The 22,347-nt window shown below is 36.8% G+C and overlaps 1 protein-coding gene across 1 annotated transcript in view; it reads left to right on the forward strand.

Annotated features, from left to right (window-relative positions):
* Nucleotides 1-21,000, forward strand: part of LOC128855581 (uncharacterized) — an 85,112-nt gene extending 64,112 nt beyond the window's left edge. Inside the window, exons 4-5 of the mRNA XM_054090593.1 lie at nt 20,160-20,460; nt 20,557-21,000. Coding sequence (XP_053946568.1) covers nt 20,160-20,460; nt 20,557-20,642 — 387 coding nt within the window. The 3' untranslated portion in view covers nt 20,643-21,000. The remainder of the gene's footprint in view (nt 1-20,159; nt 20,461-20,556) is intronic.
* Nucleotides 21,001-22,347: the final 1,347 nt, after the last annotated feature.

The raw sequence follows: 22,347 nt of genomic DNA on the forward strand, positions 1-22,347 counted from the left end.
TGGAGGTCGATTGCCTACGAACTGATGACAAATCACAGATGCCTGAGCCAAATGCCCGCGACGGTATCAGACCACTACATGTCGGTAATACCTTCGAAATTTTTTCCGCTGTTCCATTTACGGCAGAACCACTTATAAAATGGAAGCAATGGATATCCCAATGCGATAGCCTATAACCTCTCACGTCCATTTGAGAGGAACCTGGGTGCAATAGACATAAACGTGGATCTACCTTGGTGAAATATAATATAATTACGGTCCCTAAGTAGAACTCAACCGAGAATAATGATTGTTATACAGGGTCCGGCACTTGAAGTGTAACCAATTAAAAAGGGCATAAATTTAGTTTGGAAAATTACTTGTATTCAATTCAAAGTAAAAAATGTGTGAAAATATTACAAAATTAAGAATCAATTTCCTTTTGCTCGATATGACCACTTTTGACCTTGGCCTTGAGATGGTCCAGAAAGGAATTACAAGCTTCAAAGCAACCCATGGAATACTTTCCGATATATTTCGCATTTATCTTGACGCCAGGCTCGATGAAAACGATTGGACAGCGCCCATCTGCGGTTACAGAGGCCCAAACCATTACCTCTGGCGGGTGCTGCCTCCTGGTGGCCAACCGATCACTCAAATTCTCGTATGAACGGTCAGTCAAATGAACCATATCGTTTTGGGAGTTTACGAATTGCTCAATTTGGAAAACATTTCTTTGTGTGTTTTTTTTTCGGTGAGCTTGTGAGGCATCCAGGCTTCCAATTTTTCGGTAAATCCCATTGAATGAAGGTGATCGAGAATCGGTTTCTGATCGCAGTTCATTTTTTTTGCCAATTCCCGACTGGTTTGGCAACCGTGCTCCTTCAAAAGTGATTTTAGACGTTCTTGATCAAATTCAAAAGACCTTTCGCTACGCAACGTGTCATCGACATCATATATGTATGTACTTAGGTGTTCTTCTAGACGTCAGTACGGAAGCGAAGGTGGTCTCTAACACCTTCACACAGAGGCTCCAAGCCTTCATCAAAAATGTCTCCGCATCATCTGCAGAATATTCTTGCCAAACACCATCAGTAACGACGCACTGCAGAGATTAACGAACGAGGAGCCCATCCTTAGCCGGATCAAATGCAGAAAGTGGCGATGGATAGGTCACACATTGAGAAAACCACCAAGAGAGCAGAGATCGCGGTCGACCAAAAAACACTTGGAGAAGGTCGATGCTGCGAGAACTAGCAGATGCGGACATTACATGGGACAGCGCGAAAACAACAGCACGGAACCATGTACAATGGAAGAGTCTTGTCGAGGCCCTATGCTCCCGAGAGGAGTGAACAATGAAAACAAAAAAAAAAAAAAAAAAAGATTCTGCTAGATAACCGTCTCACATGGCGATCTCACTCGGACTTAACTACGTCAGTTAGAGATACAGCAAAAATAATGTCACATATAAGAAATGGAGTTAAAAACAAAAAAAAGTTATTTGGAAAAAGAAACAGGAAAGATTTTTTCAGAACATTTTAACCCCCTAACTTCTCAAAGGATGTGTAAAATTTGTCTCTCTACCGGGAAACGGTCAAAAATACTCATAACAGATGAATATAAAGAGTTAAGATGTACCACGAAAATATTCGTCCTAAAATTCAATCAAAACTTTCTTAACACATCAGAGCTCAAAAATCAACTTAAACAGCAGAAATAACTGCAGCTTACGAATAACAAAAGCAATTTTTTCAATACACACTAACGAACTGAGTCCTTAAATATTTTTCTACGCTTATTTAACAAGAGAATTAATTTAAGAGACTTTCCTTAAATCAAGCTCATTGCAGTACTCAAGCATCCATACTTTATTTTTTATAAGGACATTTTCAATATGCTCACACAAACACACACACATACACACATAGAAGTACTTATAACTCGAACACAATTTTGCATGAATTCACAACTTAAAGTTCACGCACAAGCGAAAGAGCACACAAATACACAAGTAAATGCACACGCAGGCATAACGGTAATAATGCATACTTGTGCATCGTTCATAAATGCACTCGTTATCGGCATATTTTAACGTCATCATCAGCAACGTCACCAGAGTTGTTAAGTTAAGTCGTTGGCAGCAATAACCAGATGTTTTTTTTTATTATTTATTTATCTTTTCCTTTTTGCTTTCACAACGCATCGGTTGTTGTTGTATGCATACTTATTGTCATCATCCATAATAAAGGCATTCAATGGCAATAAATGCAGAAGTAATGTTCGTCGCGTTGGCAGAGAGCAGAGAGCAGAAGGTGGAAAGCAGAAGCCTCAAGGCTGCGAGTAGAATCACAAACGAAGTTGAGGCGACTTTCACGCTTAACCGCCGCAACTGGTAAAGTATGTTTTCATGTACATTAGGGTGGGTCGATTTGAATGGAATGATTTTCCTCGACATCGTTCGTAGAAAATACAGATTCTTCGTTAAATTTTAAGAAAAAAAAACCATTAGAGCAAAGCTCTAAAGTCAAGTTTGAGCTACAAAAATTAAAAAAAGAATAAATTTAACTAATACGAAAATGGAGAGGGACTTATGGCATTGGAAAATAAAGTACACCTCTTGTCGAAAATAAAATTAATCTGACATCAAAATTATTGTAAATATTGTATAGAAATTTCGGCAGTAACGTCGAAGAAATGAGGGAAACAGCGATACTTTGTAAGATCGTAAGGCTGGATTCCATTCCCCTAGGCCTGGCGGAATATATACAGCAATGCTTAAAGAAGGAGGAGACAGTCTGATTGAGGCCCTGAAAAGGATCTTCACAGCCTGTCTTGCACTTGGTTATATACCATCCCAATGGTGACGCGTAAGAGTAGTATTTATACCGAAACCAGCAAAAGACGACTGTTCCCTAGCAAAAAGTTTTAGACCAATCAGTTTGACATCGTTCCTGTTGAAAAGCCTGGAACGAGTGGTGGAGAAACATATTCGAGTGCGGGTATTGCCGAGAAGTCCACTTAGTAGCTCACCAGAGTGGAAAATCATGTGAATCAGCCTTACACGATCTTGTGAGCAAGATTGAAGCCAGCTGGAAGCTGACGAGAAGATACACAATGGGCGTGTTCGGGGACATTGAGGGGGCTTTTGATAACACCACTTTCGGCTCAATATGTTCCTCTGCCGAACGACACGGAGTTAATCAAACCATTGTAAAATGGATATATTCCATGCTCTCTGAGAGGTTGTTAACCGCTGGTGAGAACAGTGACGAAATAATCACCGTCAGGGCCAAGCAAGGATGTCTCCAAGGGGGTGTTTTTCTCCGCTGCTGTGGTGCTTCGTCGTATACTCTCTACTAGTGGATATGCAGGAACTCGGTTTTCATGCCCAAGCATATGCGAACAATGTCTGTGCACTAACATCGAATAAATCCCTAAAGAAGCTTTGCACGAAAACGCAGAGGATTTTGGGCAAAATCGATGACTGGTGCATGAGACAAGGTCTTTCCGTTAATCCGAACAAAACAACCATAGTCTTGCTCATGAGAAAACGGAAGTTGGATGGACTCAGTCTTACAACACTAAAAGGTGTGAGACTTGGTCTTTCCGATGAAGCTAAATATCTAGGAGTAATCTTGGATAAGAAGCTGACTTGAGAGACACACGTTTCACTGAAGGTGAATCGGGTATTAAGGATTTTTCAGCAATGCCCCAGAGCCTTTGGTAAAACCTGCGGTCTGAAACCTGCTGTGGTCCTATGGATATACACGGCACTTATCAGACCAATCATCACTTACGCTTCTGTGGTCTGGTGGCGACGGAGCATGGTTAACCATCCGGGAACTATACAGGCTGGAAAGAAGTGTAAGTTTATGTATCACGGGTGCCATGAGTACAACCTCTGGTGATGGCCTAAATGATATGTTTGATTTGCTCCCCTTGGATCTTAAGATACAACAGGAAGCAACAAAAGCAATATGTAGACTCCATAAATATGGTTTCTGGCACGAAGACGGAACTTCGGGACACAGAGAAATCTTTAAGTTGCTGTCGGAGCAGTATCCACTGTTTTTGACACCTAAAGACGACCTGATACCCATAGTTTCATTTAGAACGAAATTTGATGGCAGATTTCCACTGCATGAGCAAAGGAGCGATCCAGAATGCATTCAGGGAGGTTTGACGGATATTGTCTTTACCGATGGGTCTAAGAATGAAAAGGGGTCTGGAGTCGGATGGTAATTAAACGAGAATAATAAATACCACTATGCTATGGAAGAAATGCCAGCTGTTTTTCAAACGGAAGTTTCTGCCATCCTGATAGCCGAATGGATAATCGAGAGGAGATGGAGCGGGAAACAGATTGGAGTTTTGAGTGACAGTCAGGCTACACTGAAGGCCCGGGAGAACGCGAAACAAAGGCGGATAGTACTGAGCCCTTTCTCTGTGAGTGTCTTGCCTTTGCTAGATCACGGCTACGAGTTTTGGGTTCCGATGTCGTGAGAACGAGTGAAAATCGTTCTCTAAAACTGGACGATATTTACAGATTTGCCAAAGAATCTGGAAAATTCTTACAGGACTAACTACCTCTGCCTCTGTCTCTATTCTTTCTTATCTCTTTCCCTGACTTGACTATTAAAACAAATTATGGAAAAGTCAATCGAGTTTATAATCCGCTTTTATGTGTTTTGTTGATCTTGAGGATGTACCTGCAAATATTAAAAGAAAGAAAGGCGCCTCGACAAATCCAACAAGTCATCAGCGATCTCAATACCACGGGCTCAACAAAAATAATAGTAAATGGTAAATATACCAGAAATATAAATTGAGCTACCGGAATACGGCAAAGTGACTCCTTAATTCATCAATTTTTCAATCTTAAGTAGGTAGGTTAGATAGCAAGAGTACCCCAGGTACACTTCAAGTAGCACTTACATGCCATTTTGATACCATAATGTGGACCACTACCTGTTAAAAGATTTAGGGAAGAGAAAACTTTCTACAGCCATCCAGTGCTGTTGATGTGGTGGAGGAGAAAAAAGGGATGTAGGCCGGAGAATTTCTTCAAGTCATTCCCAAAGGGCACGCTAAGGAATCTGAAGCGCCTAGCCGCCAGAGCCGGATATTTGCAGAGAAAGTGTTCAATAGTCTCTTTCTCTGCAGGATCCCCACAGCTGCTGCAATAGGGGTTGCACGGAATTCCAAGCTTCTCCGCATGAGTACCGATCACCCAGTGATCAGTGAATACCACTATGAGTTTGGAAATTGAATGGCGGGGGACTCCCAACACCTTAAGCGTTCTGTTTCTATCGTACTGAGGTCATAGTGTTTTCGAAATAGCGCACGATGAGACAGACCTCCATCTGTCTTGCGCTTTTTTTAGAAAGAAATTGTGTAGTTTCCCTTTAACAACGGTCAAGGGGACATCGATGTCTGAGACGGGCACAGCTGAAACCGATGCTGTCGACCCCTTCCTGGTCAGATAAGGGAAATGTAACCTGCACGTTCGAGACCTTTTCAATCTTATTATGGTTAAAATTATCTCAGAGGTAAAGCAATTAGCTGGATACAAAAGGAACAATGAAACCATAACAATAATATGTTACGCAGACGACGCTGATTGCGAAAATGATCTTCAAAGGCTTTTGCATGGATTTGTTATACTTGCAAAAAATACAATATGGAAGTTTCAATTGAAAAAACTAAATCTTTAGTAATATCAAAGAACCTAAAAGATGCTAGTTGGGGATTGACCGTCATACGATAGAACAAGTAATGCAATTTAAGAGAGATGCGCAAACGGTGCACGGATATCAGGGTACCTCCGAGAAATCGTGTGGAAAAACAAGTATATGAACATGGAACATAAAACACGAATCTATAGAACAATTGTAAGGCCGATATTGAGTTATGGAGCAGAAGCTCGTGCAGAAAACATGAAAACGAAACAATTGCTGCGGACCACTGAAATGCACGCCCTTAGGGTCATAGCTGCGAAAACTAGACTAGACCATATAAGAAACGAGAAGATAAGAACACAGACAGGGGTGACATTGTAAAATTCATAAGAGCCAGCAGACGAGCATGTGACAAGAGCCCCTACCAATCGGTTGATAAAAATAGCTCGAGATGACATACCAGAAGAGAGAAGACGACCAGGAAGACCACCAAGACGATGGGCAGAAAGTTGGATATCTACACAGAAATGTACAACAATCTATGTTTAATATCCCCAAATGTATTTACGTATCAATGTATGTCTGTATATAAACTTTAATGTATAAGTAGGTATGTATCCTAATTGTTGTGTAAAGAAAAACAGGCAAAGCCTATAATAAAAGATAAAGAAGAAGAAGATATTAATAAATACACATCAAAAATTAGTCCTTCGTACCGAAAATTTCCAGCTAGAACTTTCTATCAAAATAAAAATAGCGTTCATAACACTTTACGGCAAAATCAACCTTTTTTCTGGGTATTGGTCCAAACCAATTGATTGAGTGAAAATGTAAAAAGTAATTTCTCCGATTTTTGAAGTTAGCCTCCGAAATCTATATAAAGGATGGTTAAGTCTCAAGGGCCGGTGTTGATTTTGAATAAAATAAAATTGTTTTAGGAAATTATTTTCATTTCCCTTTATTTTGATAATATTGGTATAGCTCAATTACGTGTAAAGCAAACCATTGGACAAATGGCCGCCGAGGCTTCGGCGGCACACCTCCATCCGATGGTCCAAATTTTCGATGACGCTGAGGCATAATTGAGGTTCTATGCCGTTAATGTGCCGAATTATCTCATCCTTTAGCTCTTGAACTATTGCTGGCTTTTCGGGGTACACCATTTCTCTCAAATAACCCCAAAGAAAGAAGTCCAACGGTGTCAAATCACATGATCTTGGCGACCTATTGACATCGCCGCGACGTGAGATTATTCGGTCATCAAATTTTTCGCGCAAAAGAGCCATTGTTTCGTTAGCTGTGTGACAAGTGGCACCATCTTGTCGAAACCACATATCGTCCACATCCATATCTTCCAATTCGGGCTGTAAAAAGTTCGTTATCATCTCACGATAGCGAACACTATTCACAGTAACTGTCTGACCGGCCGTATTTTTTCCAATGATGCCGTCGGCCCATAAACCGCACCAAACAGTCACTCTTTGTGGGTGCATTGGTTTTTCGGCAATCACTGCTTATTGCCGATTCCACTGAGGTAAAAATGTGCCTCACCACTGAAGATGATTTTCTTCGAAAATTGGTCATTCACTGTTGCCATTTCATAATAAGACAGAATAACTTTAATCTTTCCATTGTTCAAATTGAATTAGTCTGAAATTGAAAAATGTCAAACGAAATGGAGAAAAAAGTTTGACGTTTAGGTGTGGTTCACATTCAAAATCGGCCCTTGAAATTTAACCACCCTTTAGTTAATCACCTTAACAACAACACCGGCGGTTTTTAAAATCGGTAAACATGTTTTTTTTAAATACGGTTTTCAATTTTTCGAAGATCCGATTTTCGAGCCAAATCTTCTTCTTCTTAATTGACCCGTTAGCCGCTTACGCGATTTTGGCCGAGCTTAAGGGGGCAGATACCTGTAAACGGCCATATTTTCCCTGATTTTCAGTAAAATTATTTAAAATGAAGAAGTCAATATATTTTTTCCAAAATTGGCATACAGTTTATTTAAACATTAAAATAATATAAAATGTTTTTTCTTTATTTTAATCATTTCAAATGGCGGATGTACACTTAATTCTTCCAGGAAGGTCGCAGCGGGGCTTCTCAATTGGCGGGCATTGTAGCATCGGCGTCAGTGACCTGAAAAAAAAAAACGAAAAATTTTTTTTGTTTATTAATGTCCTAATTTCCATATGAATTAACAATAAATGAAAAAAAAAAATCGCGGAATAAAATGCTTTAAAAAAAAAATGAATTTCGGGGCGAATTTTCCTACTATTTTTGCTTGGATTTTTTTTTTTTTTTAATTTTCGAAAACTTTAAACACATGGAAAGTAATATCGTAAACAAGATGTGTGCAAAATTTCAGGGAGATGGGTCAATAACTTTTCGCGTCTAAAGTCGGCAACGTAACTATACCTCTCCCAGCGCTCGAACGCAAAGAATAGAGTCGTCACGGTTGACGATCAATAATATAAGAAATACTTAAATTTACGTTCTAAAATTTTTTGACATATTTTTGAAAGACTATATTAACGTTTTATTAAAACAATTTTTTTTTTTTTTTTTTTTGAAATTTTACAGGTATCTGTCCCCTTAACAAAGCGCGCCAGTCGTTTCTTTCTCGCCGAATAGCACCTGTAATAAATTTTTTTTTGCGGAAAAAGAGATATGCCATTCAAATTGATGCTATAAGCAGATATTTTTTGTTTTTTAGTTATTTGTGCACATTAATTTTAAATAATTTTTTACTGAAGTCTACGCAAATTTCGAGCTTCGAAGGCCAATATTTCGGAGTCTAACTTTGAAAATCGCAGAAATTACTTTTTTACTTCTGACGCGATCTTTAAAAAAAATTTATTTGGTCCCAAAAATGTATTCGGCCACAGCCGAGTGCTGTACGGTAATATTGGATTGGGGAAAAAGTAATGTCGTATTTTGTCAATTGAGCGCGACATTTAAACATATCTTACGTTTTACTTATTGCATCGGGTCACAATAAACGGCGATTTGAAGACGACAATCTGTACTACAAGTGTCCCTTTGACCGTGCTGTGATCGTACATTTCAGTCTTAAGTTATAGCGCCTCAAAGGTGGAGTCCACCAAGCAAGAAATTTGTCATATTTTACGTTTTTACTACCTTAGAGGTAAAAAAGCAACGAAGGCGGTGGCAAAATTTTGTGAAGTTAATGGCCCTAATACTATAACGATTCGCACAGCACAGCGTTGGTTCGATCGATTTCCTTCTGGTGTAGTAGATGTCGAAGATGCACCCCGTACTGGTAAGCCAATCGTCGTAGAGACTGATAAAATCGTTGAAATTATCCAAAGAGATCGGCATGTGGGCATTCGCTCGATTAGTCAGGAACTAGGTGTAGACCACAAAACCGTTTGGAACCATTTGCATAAGATTGGTTTCCAAAAAAAGCTGGATGTTTGCGTGCCACACGTGTTGACGCAAAAAAATCTCTTGGACCGAATCAACGCTTCCGATTCTCTGCTAAAACGGAACGAACTTAACCCATTTTTCAAGCGGATGGTGACTGGCGATGAAAACGAGATCACGTACGACAACGCCAAGCGAAAAAGATCGTGGTCGAGAAGCGGCGAGCCGGCCCAAACCATCGCCAAGCCGGGGTTAACCGCCAGGAAGGTTTTGCTGTATGCTATTGGAAGGGAATTATCCACTATGAGCTGCTCAACTATGGCCAGACCCTTAATTCGGTTCTCTACTGTGAGCAACTTGACCGTTTGAAGCAGGCGATTGACCAGAAGCGACCAGAATTGGTCAATAGGAATGGTGTTGTGTTCCACCAGAACAACGCTTGTCCTCACACATCTTTGATGACCCGCCAGAAGCTACGGGAGTTCGGATGGGATGTCCTATCGCACCCACCATATAGTCCGGACCTGGCACCAAGTGACTATCATCCCTTCCGGTCCATGCAAAACGCCCTTGGTGATACCAAGTTGACCTCAAAAGAGGCTTGCGAAAACTAGTTGTCTGAGTTTTTTGCAAATAAGGAGGGGGGTTTATAAAGGGGTGATAATAAAGTTGCCTTCTAAATGGCAACAAGTTTGCGAACAAAATGGGGCATATTTGACTTGAATCGGATAATTATAAGTACGTCAAATTTCGATCACAAATACGACATTTCCTTTTGCCCAACCCAATATATGTAATACTTTAGTCAATTCGTTATTTATAAGTAAATAATAAAAAAATAAAATAAATTAAAAAATAGCTTCTTTCAAAATGGGGGCGGCAGAAGAGAGGGGGTTCGAATTTGACTTTTAAGCTATGCTTGTCTTCGAATTTCTTCCAGAATCCGATTCTGCTAGGAACTATGATGATAGAAAAATTAACCCGCCCTAATGTGCCTACTTATATACTTTATCTTATAAAGGTATATCTGTGTGTGGGTGTGTGCACACCATCGGAGATATACTGGCGCTTAAATGCAAACAGAAGTATGAAATGCGCATAAAGACATGACTGTGACATCACCAAGAGGCAATATGTAGTACAAGAACACAAACAATTGCCCTGAAAGCAAAGTGAATATCAACTTGCTGGAGTGTTAATTTTATAGCAACCGAGCTACCGCTAACGCTATCACACGCACGCACGCACACACATGCAATGACACCCTTTGCTTGCATTTTAATTTCTCCCTTACGGATATGTGGGCACCTTTCATTCAATTTTATGTCATACACACACACACACACACACGCACACACTTATGCTAGAACATTTGTCGCTTTATGGTTAATGATAATTTCCACTCCACTCTTCTCTTTAATCATTTTAATTTACACATCACTATAGCTACTTAAAGTGCTCAACGCCTTTATGTCAGAGCAATTCGGATTGTCGCTTTGACATTCCCATGTCGGTCGTATGTACTGAGGCAAAACGGAATTACGAGTATTTCATAGAATGAACAAACCTCACCTTCCATTTCAAAGGAAATTTTATTGCACTCATTGCTTAACTGAAAGTACGCAATTCCACTAACTTCTTTAAGTGCTTATGCACTCATCCATACGGGTCCATTCATACGAACTCTTTATGCCATTCAAGGATATATTTGCGCATATGTGTGGTATGCGTTATTGTTATTGGTGGCATGCCACAGAAGTCAAAGTGTGCATATGTCGTACATTTCTAGGCATTATTTGTGTATGTGTGTGTATGTATGCCGGATTTGCTACCAACCCAGACATGAAGTGCACTTGAGTGCCCATAAAATGTACAAGTTCTTCAAATTGTGAATGAATGCAATTGAATTTCATACACACACACATGCATTCCTACTCATACATGCAAACATATTTCAAAAGCTAATGTACTTTTTATGGCTAAATGCATGTTAGCCTTAAGCTTTCAAATGGCAATGTCTCTACTAGCGGCGTCTGCCCGTTAGACTTGGAAGATCATTACATTTCGAAAACTCAAATTTTAGTACAGCAAATTAAGGTAAATTTGAACTTAATGATCATGACCGGACGTGATTACAGCTGAAATGCAGGAATGTAAAATTTGTATGGCGAAAATGTTTTGTTTGTTTTTAACCAACAAAAACGCCGCCACACTGAAATGCGCTTGCAGCGGAATAATTAGAGGAATTACTCCGAGAAACATGGCAACAGTTTCAAAAAAAATTGTTGAGTCTTTAATGACTAATCTTTTCTCAACGTTCCCTTCTGAAGAGCGTCTCTTTTTCCTTACCCGTTAACTGCAGCGTCTCTCATACTAAATTGTCAGCGTCCTTAGAAGCTGCAGTATGGCTAGAAACTGAAAAAATAGATTCACGGTTAGTCAAAATCGGGTCACAATTACAGCTCTGGACTCGGTTCCTTTCAACTACACTTGCGCTGGTCTATCATTGATCTCATTAGCAAAAGCGTTAATGGAATATTTTCCACCGCAATTGGATTCCAGCTGATAAAGACATACAGAGAAACAGCAATCCAAATGAACTTGGAAGGCAAGGTACGACTAGGCAAACTCGTCGCAGAAGGGAGTGCATTGCAAATGCCTACACAAGATAACAAAACACAAATAACAATTGGCGCTTACACAAACCTTTTGGATAATTTATCGAGGCCTTCCTCCTATTTGGATAATTTACCGAGGCCTTCCTCCTCGTTGTGGCTGTATGCTATCTTCGCCCGTGGCTTTGTTGAGCTGCAGCTTTTTGATTGCATCCTTGATCTCCGCTAAACTAGGGCAAGATGTTGTTAGTTTGCTGCTGGTTGCTGTGCTGCGCACTTCGAAGCCAGATTCATTGTTAAGAGCGCTGTTGCTAATTGCTTCGAAGTGTTCCATCCATCTGCGGATCTGGTAATCATTGGAAATAAGTAAAGCACTATTCAGATCTCTGCTTGGTTTGTTACTTCTACGCTGGTGGTTGGTTAGGCGGCCAAGTGCTCGGTACAGCTGTCCCATATTATTTGCTCCGGCTTCCGCTTCACCATCGCTAGCAAGATCTTCAATGAACTTTCTCTTATCATTTCTGGTCTATTTCTTTATTTGCTTCGCCGCCTCTCTATCGGCTGACCGAAGGGAGCCATCGCTAATGAGTTGCCTTTGGAGTTCATTCCATATTCCTGACATGAACCTCTGCACTTTCGTCTCACGCACATATGGTCTATATGGTTATGAGTCAAACGGCAGATATTTTTTATGAGAAGCTTTTTCATGGCAGAAATATACTCGGCGGTGTGTGTTGCCTGCCGAGGGCACCTTCTTCTTGAATGTAGCGCTATAGTGTGGAGTAGGTGACGACGTCTTGGTCAACTGCAGTCAGAAGAAAGCCCCAATCACAGCCAACTCTGTCATGAGTTTGTTAAAGGAACTGTGCCTGGATGAGGTACTGTGATGAGTAGAGAGCACAAAAGGCTATGAGGTCGAAGTGCAAAACTCATAGAGAATCTAATCTAAGCCCACTCCAGCGATTACACTGAAAATAAGTGAAGAATATAGTCTGGATATATCAAGCAGATTGCAATATAATATTGGGTATGGAAATAAGTTTCCGCCCTCGTAAAAAAGATGTCGCTGCTGGTACAATTTTTGTTTTCACTCTAGCATTATACTGATGATTTGAAGATGTATATGTGAGGTCTCGATCGCAGTAGTTGAAATTCGTAAAGATCCTTTTTTATGTGGCATTAAAAAAGTCTACGTTCATCCCAGAAGAGCGGCATTTACAGGAAGTCCTGCCCCATTATTACCTTTTAAAGAAAAGTGCAGCTGAAAAGCGTCGTATTTTGATCAATATTAATGGTCATCACGCTCCATCAAATACAACTTGTGAAGAGTAATTTCAACGTGAGTGATGAAGAACGAACGAGCGAAGGGGCACCGATAAAATTCGATGACACTCAACTACAACAATTACTGTCAAACCCTTGATGATATGTCTGAAGAGTTGGATGTTGACAGATCAACTGTCGGTAAACATTTGCACGCGATGGGAATGGTCCAGAAAGGAGGTACCTGGGAAACTAGGTGACACATAAATTGAAGGGGAGAGAGATATCGAGAGACGTTTGGTGACGTGTGAGGTGCTTCGTGAACGGATCGTCACTGGCGACGAAAAACGGAACTATTATGATAACCCTTAGTGTCGAAAAAGTTGGAGCCTGCCATGTGACCCAGGTCCATCGACAGCGAAAAACAGTATCCTTGCTTCAAATATTATGTTGTGCACCTGGTGGTATCAGAAGGGTGTCATATATTATGAACTCCTTAAATCATCTGAAACGATCACTGGTGATCGTTACCGACTGCAGCTAATGCGTACTTGTCTAACTTTGTCTAAGAAAGGACTGAAACTGATTCCCATACCTTTGGGATGTGACCAAGTAAGTACCAATCGACATAGAAATCCATGTATTGCGCATACGTAACGTAAGCCCCAAGATGAGATCACAAAAACTGCATTAGACTGGAACCCCCAAGGGAGTCGCAGGCAAGGAAGACCTGCCGACCGCTATTATAAAAAACTTTTTCTTCCATTTTGGTGTTTCATGCACGGAGAATCGAGACTACGTAGTCATCCACTATAGCTATGGCGGCCGATTTGCTATTACTATAATCCCAAAAAAAAGTTAAAAAGTTTATCTTTTTTTACTTTAACAAATTAAATTTCATATTTATACACACTTGCATGTCAATGAGTTTATGAGGGAGTCAACCACAATAAAGCAAGACATATAATGGTTAACGGGTGTCGGGTGGAATTTGTCGAAATCTTCTGCTACCTCGGCTGCACCATCACGGCCGACGACAGAGCATATGAAGATATCAGCCGCTAACCACTAAAAAAAGCAATAGCGGCGTTTGGGCGAATAAATATGTACGGTAAGGGCGAGTTTGCAAATCTTCAGGCGCTCTAAACTGCAAATATTTAACTCATGAGTGAAGTCAGTGAAACATGGCTGATCTCTACCACCATCACACAGAGGCTCCAATCTTTCGTCAACAAATCCCTTTGCATCATCTGTAGAATATTCGGGCCAAACACCATCAGAAGCGACGCGCTGTGGAGATTAACGAATGAGGAGCCCATCCAATGGCAAATAAAACGCAGAAAGTGGTGATGAATGGGTCACGCGCATAGAGAGCTACCAAATATCATGACGCGAATGGCACCGCAAGGGAGCAAAAGTCGTGGTCGGTCAAAGAATGCTTGGAGAAGGTCGATGTTGGGCGAGCTAGCAGATGCCCACATAATATGAGATGGCGCATAAACAACCATCCTCGAACCGTGCTCGATCGATGAGTCTTGTCGAGGCTCTATGCTCCCAAGCGGTGAGAGAATTTATGAATACTTGTTGATGGTTTTTTTAGAAGCATGAAGAGTTTACGACTTATTTACGTAGACCAACGCCTTTGAGTGTTCTTACAGAAAGTAGTCTAAGGCAGTTAAGCCGGCCAATTAAGCTGACTAAATAAAAATAGAAATCAAACAACCTACAAAAGAGTTCCTCAATATCTGGACGGTACCACTGTCTTGCTACAACCACAAATCCCCTCCAACTCTAATTCATATTGCTCCAGTTTTAAGAATTTAACCAACATCGGCCTGTACAGATCGCCAGTAACAACGACCATGTCTCCGTTGCCGCCTTCAAAAATGTCTGGCCCATTCAGCCAAATATGTTCTGAGTAGTTAATAATCACAATGCGCAGTTGCATAAAATACACGGGCGCTGCTTTTCCAGCTAAAAGATATTTATGGCTAATTTCGGTATCCTAATCGGCATCTTGTGGAAACTTGAGCCGCTGCGTAGTCGTTTTTACTAGATTCACAGGCTTAATATAGTTCAAATTTACTTACATACAACTTTTGATACCCACCTAGAGCATAGCTTTAGAATGAGCTTTGAGATTGTTTGCTTTATATAGAATTTTCAGGCACACTAGTTAACAAAAAAATGTTACATATGAGACATCACCAGTTCCTCTGCGGCAAAATAAGGAGCTGATTAGAAAAAGTTGACCTTTCTCAATGAATTCACCTTTTTCAATGAGTTCACCTTTTCTGTAACCACCGTAAATCTGATGTTCTGGGCCTTTGTATTCTAATTGAAAAACTGAAAAAATTACAAGTTTTAAATTTTCTATTGAAAGTGTTGTTCTTTAAACTCAAATATCTTCGGTGCTCCTTATTAAACTTGTTTTTATTTTTTGGGCTAAAATATATTGTAGTTTTGGGAAAAAGCTATATTTTTTGTTTACAATTTTGGGGGAAAATTTTGTTACATATTTATTTAATAAAAACACTTCTTATCTTTTTATTTTTTACGATAAAATATATTAAAAAGAAACTATTGTTTCCTCCAAAATGTTTGAAAAACGCCTGTTTTCTATATTTTTCAAATTTTTAACACATTTTTCATATTTTAAATTTTTTAATACACGATATAGTCAAAAAAAATTTTGAAAAAAAATTTGGTACAAAAATTTTGTAAACAAATTTTGGAAAAAAATTTTGTAAAAAAATTTTGCAAAAAAAATTTTAATTTTTGTAAAAAAATTTGTGGAAAATATACAATACTTCTTCAACGATTTTTTTTTGGAAAAGTTTTTTTTACTTTTTGTCCAACATTTCGGGGAATTTTTTTTAGAAACTCAAAAAATACTTTAAAATAATTTTTTTTGGAAAAGAACTTAAATTTTTTGTTAAAAATTTTAGGGAAAACAATTTCTTTATACAAGTTTTAATACACGATATAATTAAAAAAAAATTTGAGAAAAAACTTTGGAAAAAAAAATTTACTTTTTGTAAAAAAATGTATGGAAAATTTTTAGGAAATTTTAAGACAAAATATACCTCTGAAAAAATTTTTTTTTTTTTGGAAAAATTTTTTTACTTTTCGTCCAAAGTTTTGGGAAAAATTTTTAGAAAATTAAAAAATACCTTAAAATTATTTGTTTTTTTTTTAAGTTTTTGTTAAAATTTTAGGGAAAAAAATTCTTCATACAATTTTTAATACACGATATAATTTAAAAAAAATTGAAAAAAAAGTTTTGTAAAACAATTTTGGAAAAAAAATTGTATTTTTGTAAAAAAATTTGTGGAGAATTTTTGGGAAATTTTGACACAAAATATGCTTCGGAAATAATTTTTTTTGGAAAAATTTGTTTACTTTTTGTCCAAAGTTTTGGGGAAAATTTAAAAATACCTTAAAAAAATTTTTTTCTGTTAAAAATTTTAGGGAAAACAATTTCTTTATTCAATTTTTATTTTTCCTTTCCTTCTTAATGCGATCAACTTTTCTGCAACCATCGCAAATTTGGTGTTCCGGGCTTTGGTGCTCAACCTGGAAAGCTGAAATGTTTTAAAAACTTGTATAATTTTTAGACGTTTTTTAACCAAATATTTATTTATTTAATGTAGGGAAAATATTGCTCAGAGCAAGCTTTATTCAATGAACAGAAAAAAATTATTAAGAAACGGAAGTGCGGAATATTGAATGTATGTTGAAAAAATATAAGACAGAATAAAAATGTTGAATTAATCAAAAAATGATTTATAGATGGCGCAAAAAACTCGCAGACGAAATTGCTTCGCACTGTTGCATTTGTCCAACAGAAAATAACAATAAATTATTATTTTACAAAAATATTTACCGTGATTTATATAATAGTGTATATTTTTAATTTTTTCTTAATAAAATAAAAAAAAACCATTTTGGAAAAAATGTTACTATTATGCTCAAAATTTTGGGGCAAAAATTTTAATATTTTTTTATACATTCTTAAAATGTTTTGTTATACCTTTTTACTGTTTTTCAATTTGCTTTTAAGAAATCGTTTTTGGGAAAAAAATTTTTTTTGTAAAAAATTATAAGGGAAAAATTGTTAATACATTATTTTATCTCTTCTATTTTTTATTTTGTTTTTTATTTTTACTAAAAGCAACATGCATATACATTACACAAAATCTTGGGAGAAATAAATTTTTACATATTATTAAAATATTTTTTATTATAAGTACATTTTTAAAATACTCTTATAAAAAAATTTTTTTGGAAAAAACTTTTACTTTTTATTAAAAAATATTTTACAATACAATTTTTGTTTTTATATTTTTCTCTTTCCTTTCTTAATCAGTTCAACTTTTCTGCAAACACAGAAAAAACTGTTACTATTTCTGGGAAAAAACTTTTAATATTTTTATATACATTTTTCAAATCTTTTATTACACCGTTTTCACAATTTGCTTTTGAAAAATATTTTTTTGGAAAAGTTTTTTTTGCTAAAAATTTTGAGAGACAAATTTTCAATATATTGTTTTAATTTTTTATTATATCTCTTTTATTTTTGTTTTTATTTTTAATATACTATTTTGTTCAAAATTTTGGGGAAAATATTTTAATATTTTTTATACATTTTTTAAATTTTTTATTATACCGTTTTTACAATTTGCTTTTGAAGAATATTTTTTGGCAAAAATTAATTTTTTTTTTGTCTAAAAATTTTTGGAGAAATAAATTTTTACATATTTTTAAATTTTTTTATTATTATTATTTTATTATTATACATTTTTAAAATATATTTAAAGAAAATTTTTTTTGGAAAAATATTGTACTTTTCATTTCAAAATTGTTTGCCATACAATATTTTTTAAACTATTTTCCCTTTCTTTTCTTAATGAGTTCAGCTTTTCTGTAACCACAGAAAATTTGGTGTTCCGGCCTTTGATGCTTAACTTGGAAAGTTGAAAAAATTAAAAAAAATTAATAATTTTAAGACTTAATCAATGTTGAAAATTTTAGTAAGAGTTTTTTTTTAATTTTTTGGATAAAATAAGCTTTATAAAAAAATTGTTGGAAAAAATCTTACTTTGTTATTAAACATTTTGGGGAAGAATTCCTAAATTTAATATTTTCTAATTTTTTTATTAAAAATTTTTATTTAATTTTTTATTTTTAATCTTTAAAGACGAAGTACACATTTTAAGTAAAATTTTTGTGGGAAAAAACTTTTTTCTTACATATTTGAAATATTTTTAAATTCAAATTTTATTTTTTTTTATGTATTACATATTTATATATTTCTTTTATTACAAAAACAATTTAAAAAAAACAATTAGTGGAAAATTTTGGGAATAAGCAATCTTTTCCCCATTTGTAAATTTTCTCAAACTTTCTATAATTTCAAATATTCACAACAACTCTTCTTTAGGCTGCAGTTGATAACGTGCATGGTTTATTATAATAACACAGGCCAACAAAAAACAAGTTTGTGAAAATTTTTCAAACAATTTTACCTAAATCTTATGCATTTTTGAAAGCTGAAACCGTAATACATAGCCGTTTTTTATCAGCTACCATCCTTCCACAATCTGATATCGATTTAATATTTTAAAAAAATAGTTAAAACAATTGCCATCTTTACGCAAAGCTTTAACAAATTGCTTCATAAGGCCCAACTTTATGTGCAGTAGTGGTAGAAGAATCATCTTGGGGTCAACTAAAGTTTCATGTATAATGTTTTTTGTGCCAGGTCTCAACGTTTCCCTTAAGGGCCATTGCTTTTTAGACCAATGTTGATCCCTTGCTCTGCTGTCCCATTCACATATAAAACATGGAAATTTTGTGAATCCTTTTTTTTTTGACCGAGGTGCATAGAGACAACAATCATGAGCTGTATAGTTAATTTTCTTTAAAATAATATTAAGATTTATGTAAGTTTCCTTCATATGAATTGAATGCGCCACAGACACTGAAGCATAAGTATTCCCGTTATTTAATAACACACCTTTCAAGCTTGTTTTTGATGAGTCAATAAAAAATCTCCAATCTTTTTTTTTGTATTCAATGCCAAATTAATTAATTCAATAACCGTTAATATCATGGCAGTAAACCAGATCCTCGTCTTGCCTAAAAAATTGGGTGAATTGTTCATCTCCTCTTCTATAATGGCAAATATATGTTCCAGGTTCCAATAAATGTTTTTCTTTTAGTCTAGAACCAAGCAACTCTGCTTTTTCCTTAGTCAAACCCAAATCTCTCACTAAATCATTTAACTATGTTTGTGCAAATAACCGTGGTTTTAAATTGTCCGGAGTACATTGGAAATTATCATCAGTCCATTGACTTTAACTAAATTCGAAACTAGACTGTAAAACATCATCAATATCCTCAGGTGACACAGGGGCAGGAAAGCTCGGGCCATGTTCTACCGGCTGATCAACTGATGTAACATTAGGGTAGATAATAGCTTTTTTATTTTTGGAGTTATATCCACTAACATCTATACAGCAAAAATAACAATCGTCTAAATGTTTTTTTTTCTCCATACCATGGGTACTGCAAATTTAAAAGCTTTCTTCGTTTTTTTAAGCCATTTCCTTAGATCCTCGACACAAACATAACATACTTTATGCGGAACCCAACACTTGTCTTGATTACTGATTTCTAAACCAAAATATGCAAAGTAAACTTTTTTTACAAAGTCAGTAATTTCCCTTTGATGTTTTTTAATGACAAAATTACCACATATGTAGCAAAAAGCATTAGGAGCATTTTTACAATCACGTTTAACCATTTTAATTTTGAATAAAAAACGCACAGCAATTTGAGGTTATAACTCACTGAAAGAAAGCTAACAGCTGTTAAATTTATAAGAACTACCAACTTAAAAACATTTTCCTTCATTGCCAATCTGATTACATTTTTATAATGTTGCCAACTAAAAAGTATTTAAGAAGTTAAAAATATATCCGATACATTTTGGTACATGAACTTTATTTTTACTTAATTGTAAAATGTGAAAAATTGATGGGTGATATAACTTTTTAATAATTTTCTTCGTAATCAGGACACCAAATTACAAAGTAATTAGTTAAAATTATCGAAAAAGTTGTTTGGTTGTTGGCCTGTTCATTCACTTAAAATATTTTGTATGCAACTTTGAAAAAAAAAAGTTATAAAAAACTCTATTCTCTCTTACATTTCCTCTAAACCGTAGGCACCCTTAAATAGTCTGCAACCGCAAGTCAATGAAATCACCCGCAACACAGACGGTTTCATGCTGTACGCCAGCTCATTGCAGCTACGCATACACATCGACGATCCACGTTTCATATCGAAAAGCGAAATTCTGGAATTGAGGTGCGTGGCAGATATAATGGACATATCGAGCGTGCGGCGTGAAAGCAAGGTGCGTGCCACCATCTTGGCACTACGCGATGCAGGACACAAGCAACGCCTCTTGGGACAGGGCAACGATGTGGATGCGACGAGTGGACACTTTCGGTGCGGGCGGCGAGGTAAATAAATAGACATGAGATGTAGTGAAAATGTTTCTACGCCAGTACAAGGAAATACTTTATCACTAAATTCTTTCAATTTTTAATTTTTTCTAGAATTTTTGCATCTCTACATTTTCTGGCTATGTTTTCTATTGTTTGCGCAATGGCCACTACAGCTGCACACCTGCGATTGGAGTTAGCCACATGCAAAGGAGATCCGCAAACCGTGATCGAGCATAATTGTAACTTAGTAAATCAATGGCTTTTTAAAAACTAAACATTTGGGAATAAAATGCAAAAGCATAACTATGCATACAAACATACATATTCACACATCATTTAAATTGCATTGCCACAAAAATGCTCATACATAGAAACTGAATACTGAGGAGAATATGGAAACGAAATACTCGCACAGAATTTAGATACACTAAGGCTTCCCGGCACCAAAATAAATGCATGAAAATAGCTACTTCTCACACACACACACATATTCACGAAATAAGAGAATCACTATAAATGTTGACTGAAAAATAGGAAACTTTAAAATAGAAAACAATTAACTGGGTGTATGGATGGCAACAGCATTCGAGCAGAACTGTATTGTATACATTAGGGATGATAATTTGTTTTTTTTTTTTCGATTTTTGCGAACGCGAGAGTTGTTTCGCAATGTCATTACTACAATCTCAGACTTTGAAATTAGTCCCGGGATTTAGGTATTCGTTATTTTGCAACCACTTAGCTCGAAAAAAATTGCACCAATATTTTTTGAGAAACTCTACGAAATAAAAATATTAAATAAATGGGTTTTAAATATATATTTTGTTATTTAAATTGAAAATTATTTTTTTAGCAATAAAACAAAAGATACTAGTTAAATTTAAACTTACTTACTTAGCTGCCAACTACAACCGATGGTCAGTCCTGGCCGCTACCAAAATATTGCGTCAACCGCCTCTGCATTGCGCGTGTTGACGTCAGTTAGAAACACCAAGAACAGAGTTGCCCATATTCGACGAATCCGACGGATTTCGATGGCTCTTTGGGCTATTCCAATCGACGAGGCTTGTCCGCAGGCAACAATCTTGGCGTCAATTGAATACGGGAATAAATGCAAATCAATGCGGATAATTCGTTGTAAAGTGGTCCGAGCAATGCCCAACTGCTGAAAACGGCGATTTAGGGATGTCCTTGGCGACGTCTCGACACTGGCCCGTACAGGAGCAATATTCTCATACGATCGCCTTGATCGGTTTTGATTTGGCCTCTTTGGATTAGAAAGAGCATCACCAGTCGAAAACCTTTCGTACAAACGTTTAATGGTGTTCTTAGAAGGTGCACTTTTCACATTATTTAATTTTTTATACGCACGTTGAGTTTTCACAATTGACTTCTTTTGGTGAATGTAAATTTCAACAATTTAGGAGCGCTCGCGTGGCGTGTATTGTTCCATGGTAAAAATTTGCTTGGACTGACGCTTCCAACGCGGTATGTCATTAAGCGATCTGACGTCTCTATCAAAAGATACAGGGTTGCCAGATGGGTCCGTCGAATATTGGCAACTCTGTATGGTCAGGTGATCGTCGACATGGTATTTCCAAAGTAAATGGGGACGACCTTTCTTGCGGGTTAAATCAGTGCATTTCGAAAAGAGCACCTTCTTTACTGGAGCGTATTTGTCCGATCGCTCAGCGTGACCTAGCCAGCGCAGGCGCTGAATTTTAATGCGTTTCACTACTTTCGATGTCGGCGTACAGCTCATACAGCTCATGGTTCCATCTTATTCAATATGCATTATTAACGCAAATCGAACCATGGATCTTGCAAAGAGTTTTACTCTCGAACACTCCTTATAACCGTCCATCGGTGTCCAGGACTCAACGCCATACAGTATGACCGGGA

The sequence above is a fragment of the Anastrepha ludens genome, chromosome 2 (genome assembly GCF_028408465.1).
Source record: "Anastrepha ludens isolate Willacy chromosome 2, idAnaLude1.1, whole genome shotgun sequence".
Lineage (NCBI taxonomy): Eukaryota > Metazoa > Arthropoda > Insecta > Diptera > Tephritidae > Anastrepha > Anastrepha ludens.